The 19,150-nt window shown below is 41.8% G+C and overlaps 1 protein-coding gene across 2 annotated transcripts in view; it reads right to left on the minus strand.

Annotated features, from left to right (window-relative positions):
• The window catches only part of EIF4ENIF1 (eukaryotic translation initiation factor 4E nuclear import factor 1), a 30,996-nt gene continuing 11,846 nt past the window's right edge, over positions 1-19,150 (minus strand). Inside the window, exons 5-18 of one of the 2 annotated variants that reach the window (XM_006762090.2) lie at positions 18,916-19,117; positions 16,694-16,869; positions 14,071-14,206; positions 13,684-13,863; positions 12,747-12,979; positions 10,153-10,224; positions 9,532-9,712; positions 8,510-8,589; positions 8,036-8,178; positions 5,476-5,554; positions 3,729-3,861; positions 1,905-2,249; positions 1,466-1,630; positions 1-709 (exon numbers count right to left, since the gene is read on the minus strand). In XM_006762090.2, coding sequence (XP_006762153.1) covers positions 468-709; positions 1,466-1,630; positions 1,905-2,249; positions 3,729-3,861; positions 5,476-5,554; positions 8,036-8,178; positions 8,510-8,589; positions 9,532-9,712; positions 10,153-10,224; positions 12,747-12,979; positions 13,684-13,863; positions 14,071-14,206; positions 16,694-16,869; positions 18,916-19,117 — 2,367 coding nt within the window. In that variant the 3' untranslated portion in view covers positions 1-467. The remainder of the gene's footprint in view (positions 710-1,465; positions 1,631-1,904; positions 2,250-3,728; positions 3,862-5,475; positions 5,555-8,035; positions 8,179-8,509; positions 8,590-9,531; positions 9,713-10,152; positions 10,225-12,746; positions 12,980-13,683; positions 13,864-14,070; positions 14,207-16,693; positions 16,870-18,915; positions 19,118-19,150) is intronic. The other variant, XM_015562907.1, reaches the window with a different exon arrangement.

Consider the following 19,150-nt stretch of genomic DNA (forward strand, 5'->3'; position numbering starts at 1 on the left):
TTCACTTCATTCACAGCATATGCAACTTTAATCAACCCAAAGAGAAAGTCCCAAATGTACAAGTGAAAGAAATACAAACTAGACACAGGTTTAACTAATATCAGCTATTTTTTTTATGTACAGCTGTATAAGTTCAAAAAAGCTATCCTATATGTATATACAAAAATTATTTATACACAGGTCTGTACATAAGGGTCTATACATTTATTTTCTCAGAACCCTTAGGTGTCACCTCTTGGTGAAGACACCAGCACTTCATTCACATATCTTACAAAAAAAGAAAGACTATTTCTGGCATTGACAGGACTGTGCATCCTGTATTCAGACCATGGAGGCTTCCATCATGCAGACCACACCAGATGCCTAGGCCTCCTAAACAGCTTTGCACAGAGTGCTCCAAAGTAAAAGCCTGTAAACCAAGCAGAGTCCACCATAGGTCCAGGGTTAGGTGAGCCTGCCTGCCTTGCTCACTGTCGATATTCTAATTCATCCACACTGATGACTTTGGCAGGCATGGAGGGCAGGGGCTGCTGTAGCACATCAGAGCCAAACCATTTGGCAAGGCCCACCGGGGAGCTGCTCCTCTGGCTGGGGCGGTGCTCCAGTGGGGAGTGCATGTGGGGCAGGCCTGACCGGCTGGGCACATTCTGTGGGGTTGCCTGAACACTGACAGCTGCTGCCTGGGAACCAGAGCCTGGAGGATGAAGAACTGTGGGAATAAGAAGGAAGAGTTATGCCCTAGCCGGCTTGGCTCAGTGGATAGAGCATCAGCCTGCGGACTGAAGGGTCCCAGGTTTGATTCCTGGGTTGTGGCCTCGATCCCCAGTAGGGGGCATGCAGGAGACAGCCGATCAATGACTCATCATTGATGTTTCTGTCCTCCTCCCTTCCTCTCTGAAATTAATAAATACATTTTAAAAAAAGGAAGAGTTAGAACAGGAGGGGGAAAGTACTGTATCAGGTCCTGCCTCACTCAACTCTATCCATAAAACTCCAAACAGAATTCTTTACCTGATTTATTCTAGGAAATTCCTTTGCAAAATGCCAGAAAATAGACCTTGGAAAGCTGAGCTATTCAGAAGACACCCTACTAGATGACATGACTACTATGTCCCACAGCAAGCAGCCACATCACGGAAGCACTAACATTAGCTGGCGAGAGGGCATCTATTCTGGGCAGTCCCTATGTCGAACCTCTGTTGGAAGGATTTTCAGCCTCCTAAGAAGCAAAGGACAAAAAAGTGCCAGAGCACAATTGGCTCTCTGTTTTACAGGAACAGGAATTCCAAATCCCGTAGAGGTTGGTTTACATCATCCACATCTTGGTTATACCCTTATCCCAGTCTTGCAGGATAAGTTAAAGAGTGAATTGTCTATGTCAATTCATCCCCCTCACTGGGAACTGGTCCAAGACTTTAAGCCTATTTAGCCACACCCAGCTCACCTGGCCCATTCCTGAACCTACCTGAACGCTGTAGCTGCTGTTGCATCATTGCCAGATGCAGAGGTGTCCCAGGACGAGGGTTTAGGAGAGGGTGATTAGCAGCAGGTAAAGGGTAAAAGGGTTGACCCAGGATTGGGCTAGATATTCCCTGTAAATGAGTCAGATCCATCCCAGGAGGAAGCACACCTGTTAGAAAGAAAAAATTGGTGAGAATCTTAATCTACCTGGAAATTTTCAAGCTTCACTGTACAGTGTTACTGATCTGAAAGTTTACTGAGAGTGAAAAATGCTTAAGCTAGGTTCCTAATCTATTAATAGAGTAAGGAGTGGACTGGATTGGACCCACTATCCACCAGTTAGATGGAAAAATCTAGTAACATCTTTCTAGGGATGAAAACCTCCCACAGCACAGCACTTTATTAGTTCTAGCAGCTGTTGTCACGGCAGGGCAGAAACTCACCAGCTTGTAGCAAACTTGGAAGATGCTGTGGATGTATTCCCTGGGCCAGCATCCTTTGGACCAACCCTGGGTGAAGCTGGTGAGCAGGCCGAACAATTGGGACATGGGGGACAAGGGGAACTTGGTGGACAGGACGGAGAAAAGGTGTTCCTGGAACTGGGGGTGCCAAGGTGGGTGTTTTTCTCCCAGTTGCTTTAGGTCGATAATCTTGTTCTTTGGTGTAACGGCTGGTCTGGGACAGTGGGGTGGAACATGAAGACCGCTGCAATGTTGACAGTTTGGGATTTGTGGTAGGAGAATAGTCTCGATCAGCATTGGGCACAGAGTTGGATGACAAGAGATTCTCTGTAGGGATCCAGACAGAATATTTTTAGTGTTGGCAAACTCCCAAACACTTTGTCCTCCCAATGATCCAGTAAATCTTTTTTTTTTTTTTTTTTTTGGGGGGGGGGGGAAATCTTTTTTTTTTTTTTTTTTTGCGGGGGTGGGGGGTGTTAAATCTCATTTCTTAGAAAGCTCACAATCCTTATTTGGCTCCCCTCAACAAATTTAGAGGATTGCATAATTAGGAAATATCAATTTGCCTTATGAACAGGGGCCCAGTCAAGGCCATAGGGGTAGTCAAGGACAGAGCTGGGAGCAGACCCCAAGTTTTCCAGTCTTCAGCACTTTGTTAGAACAGAGTTTTTATCTTTGCTACACTTTAAAAACCCAAAGGCTCTAAAGTTAAAAAAACAATGTAACTCTTAAGCCCCTGTTTTTATTCTTAAAATCCTCTCAACCCAGGAATAGCTATTGGGCAAGTGAGCCTGGCACAGCATGTCTGGTGATGTAATTCAGCTGGGCACCTTGCTCTGCCCATATGGCTATGGTCTGGATCTGTATGGGAGCTCGTCCTATCCTAATCAGCTGCTTGGGATTAACATGGTTTTTCAAAGCCTAAGGTAAAAATCAAAATTATGCAAATCCATCATAACAGAAAGTTCAAATAGCAATTAGAACCTGGTGAAGGAATCTTAACTGCCTTTTTGAGTAAGACCAACAGGATTTCCTCCCCCCACTCAAACTTCCTCACAGGCAAAAAGCTCTTACACTAATACCCAGGCCTGTAAACCCAACATCAGAATGTTTCACCATGTCTTGAACAATCTCAACTGTGCAATTCCCAAAAGAAGCCTGTCAGCATTTTCTATGTACTTCTAAAAGGCTTGGTACACTTCCTATATGCTTCATCCGTTGCACAGAGTTGGTTGGACACAGTCTCTATAGACTGGAGAGAACCTTTCAGAAGTAAAACTGGTTGAACTATATCAATTTGCCAAATAGATGTACTAATAATTCTACTTTGAACCTAAATAAGAATCCAAACCTAAAGCTCATCCCTTCCTGTCTAATACTAGTACTCTTAGATTGGTCAGTTTTCAAGCGGCTAAGTCAGTATGAGCTGGTCCAACCTTCTCAATGTCGAACACAGAAATGTGCTCTAGAGCAGTTAGGGATCTTGTCTAGCGCTTTTATTTTATTTTTTTTACAGAGAGGGAGAGAGATAGAGAGTTAGAAACATCAATGAGAGAGAAACATTGATCAGCTGCTTCCTGTACACTCTCTACTGGGTATGTGCCCGCAACCAAGGTACTTGCCCTTGACCGGAATCCAACCTGGGACCCTTGAGTCTGCAGGCCGACGCTCTATCCACTGAGCCAAACTGGTCAGGGCATTGTCTAGCGCTTTGCAGAGAATCAGGCCATGCTGGTCAGCACTCAAATCCATGCTCCCTCTCTTACATACTATCTGGGCAATACACCCTCAACAGCTCTGCAGTACCTTCACTGGCCTTCTGAATGTCCTCTTTACTGTCACCAAGAAGTGCTTTTCCAGATGTTGGCTCCTCCTTGCTTTTCTCTTTGCTCTCGTACATCTTACGAATCACTGAGGTAGGGGTGAAGGAAGGAGAAAGCTGCAGAGAACAATTAGTGTTAGCACTGCTCTAAATACCTTTGCTACTCAAGCCAAGATTAACTGGACAAACTAAGCAAGGTGAGGAGTCTCTTTATTGGCGACATGTGAAAGCCAACATTCTGGTCTCTAGCTACTAGAGGTAAAGAAACAGGATGGGGCAAATGGATGGTGGCCTAGTGCATCATCCCTTACAACTCACTTTCATCAAAACCTAGACTTCCTTGTACATAAAGGTTTAACTTGATGATGGTGACCTCCAATGTAGCTAGCTCAGGGGCGGGCAAACTTTTTGACTCGAGGGCCACAATGGGTTCTTAAACTGGACCGGAGGGCCGGAACAAAAGCATGGATGGAGTGTTTGTGTGAACTAATATAAATTCAAAGTAAACATCACTACATAAAAGGGTACGGTCTTTGTTTTTTTTTTTTAGTTTTATTCATTTCAAATGGGCCGGATCCGGCGGGCCGTAGTTTGCCGACAGCTGAGCTAGCTACTTCCCCAGCCAGGGCATTAGCTTGGAAGGGGGAGAACATGGCCAGAAATATGCCCTGGAGCAATAACACTTCCAGCCAGGAAAGGACATTTCAGAGACAACCTCAGAGCCTAAATTTTTCTATACATCAAGTCCTCACTTAACAGTATTATTTACTTTTTCTCACTTAACATTATTGACAGGCTCTGTGACTCTGAGCTAAATGACATATGAAACCAATTTTACTATAGGCTAGTTGATAAAAACAAGAGTTATATCTACAGCATCTCATCAACATTATAACCAAATGACCTTGAACAAAACATAATTAAAGGACTTGTTATATTACTAGAAAATTCAAAATTATCTTCCTATTCTCCTCAGCTACTAGAACTCGCTGTTTGGGTTCATTTGTTCCTATCTCTTCACTGCATATTTCTACTTTGATGACTATCATGCAGGCAACTTTTCTTATTAACCAACCCAAATCCGTGATAGCAGGAGACAGGGCATGAATTATGAGCAGAAAAACTCCTTCTGGACCCTGCCTTCAAGGTGCTCAGTACAAAGACCTACTTGGGATCCTGAACACAGAGCAATAGTTTTCCCCACATCTGTCAGATTTAACTAGGTGATAAAAATCTGTGGGGAAGGAAACTTAAAAGAAAATGCTGGCACATGAGTCAGCTGTGAAACTAAACTTGTCTCCACAAAAAGCAAACCCTTGGGTCCCAGTCTTAATTCGTATCAGAGATCTGGATCTGAATTTGTAAACTCACCACTGCACTCCCCATGACCTGACCCTGGTCACCATCCCATCCACCTCACCCCCTGCCTTTCGCACTGTCCTCCCCACTCCAATTGTTCACTTGTTTGAACATACTACATATCATCTGTATGCTCCAGTCATACTTGTCTATTTGCTGAAACACACTTTTCCCAATGTAAGGGCTTTAACTAAAACCCAACAGACTGAAAGGGGAAAACCCGATAGACAGACAGGTCTGAAAGAGTGAAATCAATGATTCCTGTGGAAGGCACTCAAGGACATTTGGGTTACAGTGATACAACACAGGCACAACCAAACAGGGAGAAACCTAGAACCTTAGAGGTCATTCACAAAGGCAAAGGTCACTGACCATGCTTGTGATGGAGGCGGCAGGGGAAGAGGAATTCCCTCTGTGCACGGGTGCTGGTGACTTGGTCACTCGCTGTTGCCTGTGAACAAATCAAGTATCAGTGTAAGCCCCACGCTGCTTAAACTCTGAGTCCTAAAACCACACCATACTGAAGATCAGCCTAGGACTTCAACATTTCCCTTATCCAATTCAACTTCCCAAGCATTTGCTAAGTCTAAATATGCAAAACCACATGCTAAGTTCTGAGGGAAGACAAAGCTCACTGAAACATGGTCCTGGGCCTTGCAAGAACTCTCATCTGGTGGGGGAGATGCTCACTAACCTAGGACACACCAAGCATTCAGATATTAGGTACCAACAAGATGTCATGAGGGGCAAAATGAGGGGTAGAAGGAATGACAGAATACGTCTATTGCAGGGACTGGACAAGCTTCCTGGTAAGGAGCTGCATTAACTTGGGTGTGACCAATGAGAAGCTACAAGATGAGAACAAGGATTTAGGTAGAAGGAACAGGTACAGGGACTTGGGAATGTAGGGTTATCCACAGCTCATGTATAGTTTATTTTCAGACTACAAGTGAGGTAGGCTAGCGAGAAGTTTCATCTTGTGGTCCAGGCTGTGCTCTAGAGGGGAGGGAGCAACACTGACTAGCACAGTGCTTGGCATAGAGCTGATGCTCTGTGAGGCACTGGCTCAAATCAGATACAGCGCCAACAGTTTCAGCTATTTTATTTTAAGACCTAGTTCCATGCAGCATTCCCCACCACTCCTGGTCTACACACAAGGCTGATCCCAGGCCTCCCAAGTGGAGTTAAGAACAGACTTGCATTCTACTCATTCTGCCTTAATTTGGAAGAAAACCGGAAACAGTTGAAGATATAAATAGGCTGAGAGAAGAATGAATGTGTGAGCTCACTGGCTAATGAAAGCTCCACTGCAATTCAGCCTGGTCAGACCCAGCACCACAAGGCCCAAGCCCAAGTACCGCCTGCTTCTGAAGTTTTCTGAATCAGGAGCAAATGGGAATCCTAAACCATGACTTCTTTTCTCTTTCCAGTCTCTACCAGGTAAGCCCTACTGCTGCCATACTGAGACTCTGGTCATGACAATGAGGGGACAGACAGGTTAACAGTATTCTGAGTGATTAAGATGTAAACCCCAAATCAGGTGATTCTGCATAAGTTATAATTAATTTAATCCTTCTGACAAACGTACTTGAGCACCTACTATATGCTAGACACTATTGTAAGTGCTAGGGATGCAGTAGTAAACAAAACAGACAAACTTTGGCCTCATTATATTCTTGTTGCAGAATGGAGAGGGGTTACTATAGGCAGGGACACAGACAAAAAGACACCTGGAGATTAAGCATGCTAGAGCCCGGCTGGTGTGGCTCAGTGGTTGAGCATTGCCCTATGAACCAGGAGGTCACGGTTGGATTCTAAGTCAGGGCATATGCCTGGGTTGTGGGCTTGATCCCCAGTGTGGGGGCGTGCAGGAGGCAGCCAATCAGTGATTCTCATCAGTGATGTTGCCATCTCCCCCTTCCTCTCTGAAATCAACAAAGATATATTTTGAAAAATAGTATGCTAGAAGGTGGTAAGTACAATAGATAAAGCAAGAGAAGGAGAAAGGCATGTCTGTTGGAGGACACAACGTAACATAGGGTGTTCAGGGAAGGCCTGGGAGGGTGACATTTGATCTAAACACGAAGGCTCCACTAACATATTGTAGAGAGAAAGCCAATGACAGAGCCTTATCAGACTAGTCCTGAGCTCTCTAGGCTGAGGGCTACTAAGGATAGACTGCCTTTAGGCAAGGCTACAGGGTACTTACTAGTCTCAATGTTTTCTGAAAATGTCAGCATATAAAACTAGCTGAAGCAAGACACTGAGACACATTATGGCAAATTTTAAGAATCATATCAAAACAAATACTTCATAATTTCCAAGTACTGTATGAATAGGACTAAACTGTCCTTAAAGGCTAGACACTTATGGGAACATAAAAGGGACAGGGCACACAGCTTCTGGGTAGCTAACAAGGAGTTTGCCTTACACATTTGCTTAATGCAGTTTTTTATTTTCTAATAAAAAAGAACAATGTTGCTACTCCCCTACCCCCCAACTTATGATTCCTTCCATTTTACTACTTGTTGCAACTCGCAGAAAGAACAGGAGAGTGGTCAGTAATCATTTAACTGCTCTGATCAACAAACGCACATCAAGAGAGTTTGGTCACTCAACAAGGAAGCCATGGGGGAGGAAGCTAGGTAGTTTTACTTTCCATCATTTTATAGCATAACTGCAGATAAGCTGCATTCGAAAAGATGAATCCTTTAAATCAAGAATATAAAAAAGAATTATACAGGACGAAGCCTATGCCCATGCAGAATTCAATCATTATTCCCTTTATTGCATATCTGGATGAGATGGCATTCTCCCCATGCGTTGTACAACCTATCAGTGTTTATAACAGAATTACACTGCGGATAACTAATTTGCTAATCTGAGGAAAATTAAATTGCAAATCCCCACAAGGGTAGGATTAGTAACTTACCTGTTTCTGAATCCATCTCTGGTTCTGTCCACCTGTGGTTTGCCAAAACCAGGCTGATAGAAGTTTGCTGCCTGCACTGCAAGGTCGTGTGGCAGGGCCAGCCCCTCCAAAGCTGCTGCCTGCTGCAGTTCCAGCTGGCTCATCTGCTGGACACAAGCGGCAGAGGGTCAGAAGAGTGAGGACGGTCACTGAACTTTATACAAAGGTCTCCCTTCACTCTCCGTCAGCAGCAGCTGAGAGAAGTTACATGCTGCAACCTGACTAAATCGTGCTGTCCACCAAAGAGGGTTTTAACTATTTAAATATGACTTCAGCTGTTCACCAATTTTTTAGCCTTTAATTGAATTATAGTTGAACCTGAATTATAGTTAAAAACCACCTCCAAGAATTATAGCAATCTAATTCTCCACCCCATAAATAATAATAAAGGTGGAAAGCCAGTAATAGATCGCATTTGAGAAAGCTCAGCTGGACCTGGGCCGTGACGGGACTCATGGGCTTGCGCATGCCTTGGAATGGATCTCCGAGTAGCTGCTGTGGTCCTGGTGTGAAACCTGTTGGAAAGGTTACAGTATCAGGGAGTGTCAAGGTAGCACATGTCTATCAAAGAGGCATTATCACCAAGACATACTGCTCCTCAACACCAGCTCTTTTGAGAAGTACTGACTTCTTGGGCTGATGTCCCTCTTCCGTGTCCCCCACAGTGGGCTTTGTGGACCTGCACTTAATGACCTGAACTACCGCTGTATCCATCTTCCCCACTAAGCTGCCGGCTTTGTCCTTTCAGAGCTTCACTAGCCAGTGATTTGGCTCATCATCACCAAGCCAGCTGATACCAAAGCAGAAACCAGTGCACTGAGTGGCCTTATGGGGGGCTCTTCATTCTATCTCCCTAATTATAGAGGAAAGATTACAAAAAACTCCCTTGCAAGATATGACTGGTAGGAGCCAGGGTGGCCAGCAGCTTATAGTAGTCCAGGGTGGGAGGAACACCTGGAGATTAAGCACAACACTTTGCTAAGATAGCTTTTTGGAAGTGCTTCCCTTCATATCTGAATTAGCCATAGACCTCACAAATGACTGTGTACCAACTTCATTAGGTTGGTAAAGAGCCAGTACTCTGACATACTCTATCAAGAAAAAAACCTAGGAAGTCAAATTAACTTTTTTGGATTGAATTCCCGAAATAAGAAAAAAGACCGAAGAGCTGGATCCAATTTAGTTCAATCTCAAGAGAAAAAACAAAACTATAAAATGGACATATTTATCTAGAGAGGCAGTTGGAAAATAAACTATGTTCCACATGTGTCCTCACCACCTGTTGTAAAAAAACGTATAACAAACCCACACATTTCTTTTTAAAGTCTTCAAGGATGCCCATCAGAAGACTTTGCCAATTCTAGGGGACAAGTATAATGTTGGTCATGTGAGCGGGTGGTGAAATGTGCATGGCATGATGGAGACGGATGGACGGACATCTACACACGAGTATTTACCAATTGGTGATGGTATTCGAGGACGAAGGTAGTCTGCTGAGGCTGCTCGTGTTTGAAACACCTGTGACAAGGGAGGAGATGGTGCTCTTTGGCCCAGTAGAGATGTAGGCTCCAAACTCCCCATAAGGCCGCTCAGAAGGTTGGAAGAAGCAGGTCTCTGAACTGATGGACCCAGAAGTTCCTAGAAGGCAGAGAAGTCAAATCCTTGTGAACACAACTCGTTCTCCCTCCTGGTCAGAGGCTATGGATTAAGGATGAGTTTTTGGAAGCCAACAACGAATCTCCCTCATACTCCACTGAAGGAATTGTCACATGTACATGCGACAATTTTCTCTGAAAGTGCAAGTTAGTGCTATCAGTACAGGTTAGATACTTTAAACTTCCATAGGAATTGTAAGCCTGGAAACTGGAAATCAAGGGCTGGCTTTGTCTTTTTTTTTTTTCCCTCCCTCCCCACCCCACATTGAGGCTAACAGTGACAACTATGTTAGGGCAGCGACATATCCTCAATTGCCAGGCAACATGGATCATTCTCTAAGGCCCAAAGCTGGACCACTACAAAACCAGTTCAGAGGACTACTGTTCAGGACCCCGAGGCCTCAGATTAAGATTGTGAAGTACCTGCAGGATGTTCTTAGGGACAGGCTGGCCTGGAATCTCAGCAGAGGACATCAAATGGCTTTCAAGGTTTCGCTAAAAAAGTCAAAGGAAAACTGGTTTTAACCTTCTTACACACTTAACGTAAAGATTAATTGGGAACCACAAGAAAGCTTTAAAAACTCTTCAGGAGTCAACATGTAACAGCAGAATAATGCCAAAGTTACAGAAAACAAACTTAAATCAACCTGTTCCACTCATCATGTAGGTCCCAAATATCTGGGACCAGAAAGAATCTTCCATGTACATGTAGCGTCCACTCAGAGACTGTCCTCAGACAAGGTCTTTTCCTCCCTGTAGTAACCCTAATGCATTTAACGGTTTCTAACACTGACCAAACAAAGGAAAAAAGAAATGGTGAAAGGGGGAGTACTTTAGTAAGAAGCCACATGCAGAAAATTTGGATAATTTATAGATTTTAGTTTCTGAAGCAACCTTTGCTACACTGTAACAAGATTTATGGACCAGGCAATACTAAAAATCTAGTCAACACGCAGGCCAGAACTGTCATATTTTAGGGAATTTAAACTTTATTAATTATAAACAAGCTGTTTCAAATGCGTCTCACATACAGGGGGAAATTCAATTACTTCACTTTTTGCTCTTTTAAATCAGCTGCAGTTATGTTTTGCATCCAACTTGCATTACCTCCCTGCACTTCAGTACATCCTCATGCCTAAGTGCTCTCTCTGGTACACTTCCCTTCCACTGGGAGGAGATGCCAAGGCCCACAGCAGTGTCCTCGGGCATGGCGTGTAGCCCAAAGGTATCCACATGTTTTATTGTTGGTTCTGGAACTGGGACTCACTGCAGATGATTTTAATAAGAGATATCCTAAAAAGCCATTTAATTCTAACAAAAAACAAACAGGCAACTTTATACTATATGGGCTCATATAGTATACAGAGCCTACAATTCAATTTGAAATGGAGTTTAGATTGAACCAACATGTTTGGAGGAGGAAACATGATTGAAGCTAAACAGACATAGTCAAATCAGAAATAGTATACATCGCACACATAGCCACAGTAATTAAAAACTTGATTTTAGATGTAGACCATGACTCAACAACATGCAAATTAAGCAATATTTTGGGATAATGCCTGGGTGTGCTTATTACATTATTTTTCTTGTTGCTTTCTTTCCTAGGTTATGTTGGATTTCTGTTACTTTTTGCCTAGCAACTTGAATTATATCATCTATCCCTTTAAATAGGCGTTTTGAGTCTCTTTCCCGCGGCGAAATCAGATATATTTCAGAACATTGAAATACAAACATTGAAATAGTTCCTCTAACAACTCAGGGTCAACTGTGCTACTGTCAAACCCTAGAATCGTATCCATATCTGAAACAAAATGTTCAAAAGCATCAGGTTAACTGTTGAATTTTCCTGTTCCCATTTCTTTGCTCACACTAAAAGAAAGAAGGTACAAGAAGTGACCCAGTCACCAAGACACAAAGGTAACAAGGAAGGAGAACAGAATAGTTTGCAATCTTTTAATCTGGTCCTTGTACCTAATAATTCTTTGAATGGAAATAATTCTAAAGCAGTTTACAAGAAGTATTCCCCTAAACTGGCCTGGTGTGGTCAGATACTCAGGAATAAATCTACCTCCCTGAGTTGCCACCTTTCCAAGGTGGACAGTTCTAGCAGTAAGGCCAGGAACAATGGCATTTCTGTGGGAATCTCTATTGCTGACTGCTGGTCATATGAGAAACACCAAAAATCAGTTCCCTTCCCATGGTCAAGGCACAATGAATCAGTTCCTGCTGCCGCAGCTAACTTGTAGTTCCCAGATAAGAATGTATAAGGAGAAAACAACTCACGTTGGTAAATCTAACACAGCAAATGGAATGTCTATGTTTTTATTCTTCAGATTTATTCTGCTTCCTTTATCACTTTCATCAAGGAGAGCAATACTGACACAAAGGCCATGGTTGAGAGCCACACACTTCCAGTATGTGCTACACACCTGCATTTACTGATATTCAGTCACCTTGTAACCCAACTTCATGCTTAAAGGTGTTTTACAAGTTTAGAGTCACAGCTTTTTCTATTAGTAAATTAACAAAATACAATTGTCATGAAAAAAATCCATCCTACTTGACAAATGTTTCGTATAACTGCCAACGGTCTAGTCAAGAAAGCAGGTAAGCCTGGGTATTTGGAAGTAACTAGAAGGTATGGAAAAGATCTGACTATAAATATACAGTAAGTTATTTTAACAAGTAGCTGAATAAAAACAAAACTTTCTTTGGAGTTCAACCAAAAAGATATGTATCACCATTTTTTTTAGCAATGACTTAAGAAAGTTATGTATGACTCTTTCAATCTTTATACTGTCACCCACAACACATGTAGATGAACCAAAACCTGCTTTTTCTAGTAACAAATAGCACAGCGATAATTAAAGAACACACAAAAGCATCAAGGACCAAATGACTACTAAAAAATTTCCAACTTACTCAGAATACCTTTTTAAAAATCCATTTATTGTGGGAAGTGGAACAGAAAGAGGGAAAAGGAGAAAAGGCTGGAGTTTGTGTCAAATACTTACGCTGACTTTGGGCTGAGAAGGCAAAGTCCCACTTGCCTTCATGGTGTTCACTAGCTTGTTGAATGCAGTCATATCACCATCTTTTTTGAGCTGTCGATTGCTGGTAACAGCACTCAGGGTCTCCTCTAAGTGTTCTGCCATGAAAGGAGTGGAATTCTTCAGTTGCTGGTCCACCTTCAAGCCCTTGAGCCCTGCTTCTACTTCTTCCACTGAAAGCACAACCCCTGAATGTGCTGAAAAGTTGAAAAAGTCCAGGTTAAGTCAAGCAAAGGAATACGTGGTAGGAATTCTCTTTGGCTACATCACGGTTAAGGTGAAAGTAAAAAAGAATCACACCAAAAATAGATTGAAGACACTTAAAATCATTGTTGCTTAGTTGAAATGAGGCCATAATTGTGTGCCGAGTAAGAGATGGCATAAACTAACCCTAAAATGCTTCAGTGCTAGAAACGGGGCCATAAGCTATAAGACTTGACAAGATCCTGCTGCGCATCCTGTCGGAGGAGCTCTGTAAGGGTCTTCTGGAGGCTTGTCACCAGGCAGGACTCCCCGCTGGCCTAACGTCAGCACCATGCTTATTGTACCACTAAGGTGTCCATGGAAGGCTTATAACCTCACAAGAACATGGCAGTTTGAGGCAAAGATGTGAGGAGCTGCCAAATGCTGTTCAGGAGGACAGCATTCACTAGAGTGTTATAAACGGGCTCCAGGTGAGGAGGACTGGGTGAAAGAATTAATAGAGGTCCCAGGACCTACTGACTATACCAGGTTCTCAAAGAGGTGGTGATATTGGTTGATTAAAAAAAAAATTTTTTTTTGAAGAATGTTCAATGAAACCCACCATATATTTGACTTTTGATGAAATAGCATTAACTGCCTTAAGACTGAGCATTCAAGCTTTTGCAGATACCTAAAGCAGACTCTAATAAACACTTACAGCTCTCTTTAAGTTTTTCTTTATTTGCAGAGAGGCTGGAAAGAAGAGGTTTTAAATCCACTTTGGCCTTCTGTAACATTTCTAAAATATCCACTTTATTCTCAGCATGGTCTTCCAATGGTATAGGAGCAAAATAATTCCCCGAATTCTGTCCAGGAGAGAGGATGGCTTGCTCCAGACCTAATAATGCAAGTAAATATATTCATAATTAATTGATCCCAATAAAGCAAAGAAACACAGCTTCAAATAGTATTAAAAGGACACGAATTGAAGGCTTTTTCAGTATCCAGAGACTCTTCAACCCTAATGAACCCCTGACTAATGAAGACAATGAACAGTGTCAGAGCTCAAGTTTAGGTCCATGACCAGAATCTGAAGCCATTTTACCTGCAAGTCTCTCCAGTTCTTCATGTGGTGTTGAACCAAGACTGCTGGATCTGCTTCCTGATCGGCTTGGGTTAGAGAACCACCTACTGAATCGACTGGCAGAGACTGACCCTTCTCCCAAAACATCTTCTATCATCTAAAAGGAAAGACAGAGGAGCTAAGATTATAGTTTCTAGGCGAAAGGGACAAGAAGTTTCAATTTTTAAGAAAGGGTCACTTACTTTGAAACTTCCTTTGAAGCGGCTGACCTGAAGGTAAACACTTTCAGAACTTAGGAATCTGAGCATCTTTCATTTTTCTTCCCCTCCTGGGTCATTTCTGAGTAACCCAAACTTGAGCAAAACCAACCATGTACTTTCTAAGCATATAAAGCAAAACCACTGTGCCATAGAAATGGCATTTTTAATCCTTCGCCTCATTAGACAAACCCATGAACCACTGAATGTTCTTGGAGGACATAATTTCAAAATCAAAATCAGCACCAAGAGTAAAGCATTCCATTGCCAAGCTGAGAAGTGGCCTTCAACTAAATATCATGTATGGACAGCTGACGAAAGAAAATCCTTGCTGCAAACAGTCTCATGGCTGTAATGAACATCATAAAGTTCAATGCTGATAATTTCTGAAGCCAAAAGCTAAAAAGTAGAGCTCATAGATCACAATTCTAAGTCAAAGTTTAGAAAATATCAGAATGTGAAAGATGAACTTTTAACGCATCTCTAAGATCTGTTTGAATTTAACGAGGAGTTTTCGGATGTATGTTCTGTTTTAAATCCAACTTCCATGGTTTCTGGCTTAATAATAAGGCCAACTAAATGATGCACTATGATCAGAAATATTTTTTTCAACACTATTTCATAATAGTAATTTCTATCATCAATCCTTCTTAAAAGAGATTTTAAACGTGTTTTTTTAAAATAAAATTTTCAACTGTACCCTATCATAAATCCAGTTAAATATAAAAATTGATCTTTATGCAGTACAATATTCTTATCAACATTTAGAAAAGCTAAAGCAAATGTCAATCCAAAAATTAGGCACATCCTTGAAAGTAAGGCATAAACTTTTACTTCTATACCAATAACAAACAGAATACACGTTTCCCCCCAAACTGGTACATGGATGACAGAGTTAGTGACTCTTTTATCTGAAGTCTAGAACCCCCAGTTTCCAAAGTTCAACAGTGGAAGTTAAGATTTATTCTTATCTGGAAGAATTTTCTCCTAACACATACCCAAACTAAGCCACAAAACACTCCTTTCACATAAGAAAAGGGATTTTAATTCAAGACACTAATTTGATCATTATCTGTGGTACTTATATTTTCTGAGGTATTATTCATAGTTTCAATCACATTCCACTTGTAGACTCTCATTTAAATAATGCTGACTTTTACGTGCACTTGCAATCATTACAGCATAAGAGAAGCATTATGAGTGATGTGGCACTGTGAAAATTGGGAATCGAATCCAAGATACAATCACCTTAGTGATAAATAGGAATTATTTTAAAAGTAACTAAAAGATACAGCTATTAAAAACAGTTTAATGTTGAAAAGAGTTTTGCTATATTATAAATAGCAAAAATGGCTTTTCATTTTAATCCTTTTATTTTCTCTGATCATACTGTGTAGGAAAAAAGTCAGAAGATATACAGAAGGAACATGAAAAGCAAAGGACCTGAATATAAAACATCTGGACATTTTCTAAAGATATGACAGTAAGTGTTGAGAAAGTCATTTGCATACTTTGATCATCTATCAACTTTGTTTCACTTAGAGAAGCTAAATTTTATTATAGCTAAAACATAAAACAAAGTTACTTTTAAACACATTAACTGGAAATGCCAATTACAAGAAACTAAAAGCATTTTAAACCTGAGAAGAATCCTTAAGAGTTTATCTAGTCTGTCATTTTTATCACAGAGCAAGTTGGGATGCTCCAACAGTAGTGCCTCCCCCTAAGTGTGCCAGAAGAGGCAAAAAGGGAGAAAGGGATAGAGAACGTGTTTGAAGAAATGGCAGAAAACTTCCCTAGTTTGGTAAAGGAAAAAGTCACACAAGTTCAGGAGGCACAGAGAACCCTAAGCAGGAAGAATGCAAACAGGCCCAGACACATCATAATTAAAATGCCAAAAAATTAACAACAAAGAGAATCTTAAAGGCAGTAAGAGAAAAGCAAACTGTTACCTACAAAGGAGCTCCCATAAGGCTGACACCTGATTTTTCATCAGAAACATACACTTGGGTGAAGATTTAAATAAACAAATAAATAAAAGCCTAACAGCCCCCAGGGCCTCTAACAAAAAAATACCTCAAAAAGCCGAAACCGGTTTGGCTCAGTAGATAGAGCGTCGGCCTGCGGACTGAAGGGTCCCAGGTTCGATTCTGGTCAAGGGCATGTACCTGGGTTGCGGGCACATCCCCAGTGGGGGATGTGCAGGAGGCGGCTGATCGATGTCTCTCTCTCATTGATGTTTCTGACTCTCTATCTCTCTCCCTTCCTCTCTGTAAAAAAATCAATAAAAAAAATATTTTAAAAAAATACCTCAAAAAGACATATGTTAAAGACATATTAACCATATAGTTGCTCCCTCCATTTTGTTAGTGTGCTACTACACTCACCGAAGCCAAGCATGGCACCTTATCAAGGTTAAAGAACTCGTTAAAGTCAAATTCTCCCGGGGACTGCTCAGGCAAGACGGCATCCCTCGGCACTTCCTGATCTGCAGCAGGCTCCTGTGCAAGGATGACCTCCACCTCCTCCTCTTCGGCCACTCCTCCATTGCATTCGACTATGCCTAAAAGCAAAACCAGGTTAGAAGCAGGCTGAGCATGCTAATTGCTAATGACTTAGTCTGTGGCCTCAGCCATCATCACATGCAGAAGAGACATAGGTGACTTTAAAAGCAGACTTCTTGTTACAGTTCAGCATGTTCAGTAGAAAAACAGTTCTCTTTCTACGGAAGGAGAATTGTGGTCCCTCCTCTGCCCATTCTTCAAGTTTCCCGCAGTGCAGTATAGTGCTTTCCCCCTAGTGCGCCACAAGAATTTTTAAAACCTGCAATACCTGACTCTTTAGTCAGGGGCACTGACCTCTCCCTTAGATTGCCAAATTTAAAAAATGATAGCAGCCAACACAATAGCCCTCCAGTATGAAGCCCCGCCTTGAACCATAAATACAGGGCGTCCCAAGAAAATGTGTACACACTCTAACAGCTGGGAGCTCAATTTGAAAATGAAATGTGTATAAATAAATACTCCCTTTGTAATTAGTCAAAGTGTGTGTACACATTTCTTTGGGACACCCTATGTATGGGTCACCTAATAGAGATGCATCTTACTGGTCAGGTCACATAAGGTTACATATGATCAGTTAATTGTTGGTCCCAGAAATTCTTCTACACAAGTGTAGGCACCTGATATTTTTACAAAGTTACTTTGGAGCAAAAAGGTAGGCAATTACTACCATTATTATTAATTTTTTGTAAATCAATCAAAATCATACCTATTTTTTGTCAGAGCAGCAGGAAATACCTTTTTAGATGTGCCACAGAATTTTAGTGATTAGTTTTCCTGTGCCATGAGATGGAAAAGCTTGAAAATTGCTGGTGTGGTGAATTATTTTTCTAATAGGATCTTTTTTTTAAAGCAGTGGCCTTTGCATGTCTTACTGCTTAAAAATGGAACGAAATTAATTTGGTTCTGTCTTTATACATGCATCTGCACCACCACTTAAGTCAGGGTTCAGAAAGCTAAGATACTGTTGCAGTTGTGTCCCAACTAAGACTCATACATTATAAAAGAAACTCATTTTTAGCATAGTCACTCTAATTCTGTGTTGTGATGGGGACATCTAACAGATGAATGGCTTTTGCAAGCAGCACGAGTGCCCCATATGCAACTTTCTGTTGTTAATCCCCATCTTAGGATATTTCTTCCATTGATTTTTTTTTTTTTAAAGTGAGAGTGGCAGGGAGGGAGGGAGAGAGAGACACAGTGAGAGAGAAATGGATGTGAGAGACACTTCGATTGGTTGCCTCTCTCATGTGCTCCGGTAGGGCAGGAGAATCAAGCCTGCAAATCACGTATATACCCTTGACCAGGAATTGAACCCATGACCCCTCAGTACGTGGGCTGATGCTCTTAACCACTGAGCCACATCAGCCAGGACTGTGTGCAGCTTTTAAGCTCTCTAGAAAGCAGGCTGGGCCTGACAACTGAGTGTCTGTATGAGTAGGAATATGTACTAGCAGACAAACACAACTGGCCATTTATTATGATAAACTCAAAAGTCAGGGACCTAGGCAAAGTAACTAAGAACAAAGCCTCCCAAGTTACCTATTTCCTGCATCACCCGAGGGGAAAAAAGTGTAACAGCATACATCCTGTTCAACTCCCAGCTTCACTACTTACTTCCTCAGGGTCCTCAGGCAAGTCACTAAAGCCCCCTTTGCCTTCAATTGCTCACTTATAAGATGGGCATAAAAGCACCTACCTCACAGGATTGCTGGAAGTAGGATTATATAGACAAAATGCTTACCACTCTGTATAATATACATAGTGCGCTCAATAAATGAGACCCCCATTATATCTACCACGTTTCTGTCTCTGGGAATCCTTTTGTGTGCACGGTGCTCGTAGCAGCAGAATGTGAGGACTTTCTGTTTAGCATTGCAGGCAGAGCAAGTTGAGGAGGGAGTATAGGAAGCAGTTTCAAAATCAGGCTGCAACTGTAAGAACTTGCTACTTCCTAATACATGTGCCCATTCCTAAGTACATAGTTAAGCCAATTATAAGCATATCGAGTTTTAGAACAGTGAGCTTCCCTCCCCGTTTTTGCTGACCTTCCTTCACAGAGGCTGTCCGTCGCCTTGTTCTTTTTCTTCCCTTCTGATCTTCTTCCAGGATCTTATCATCAAAGCCAGTCAGCTCAATGGTTTCAGACTGACTTGTGGGTCCAGCTGAGAACCATTCTGGTTCTTCTTCTGTGTAGGAATCGTTTCTTCTACGCTCACCAAAGACACGCTTACTATCCCCAAACTCCCTCTGGAAAAGTACATAATGCAGATAAAAAAGAAA

Source organism: Myotis davidii, unplaced genomic scaffold (assembly GCF_000327345.1).
Source record: "Myotis davidii unplaced genomic scaffold, ASM32734v1 scaffold478, whole genome shotgun sequence".
Lineage (NCBI taxonomy): Eukaryota > Metazoa > Chordata > Mammalia > Chiroptera > Vespertilionidae > Myotis > Myotis davidii.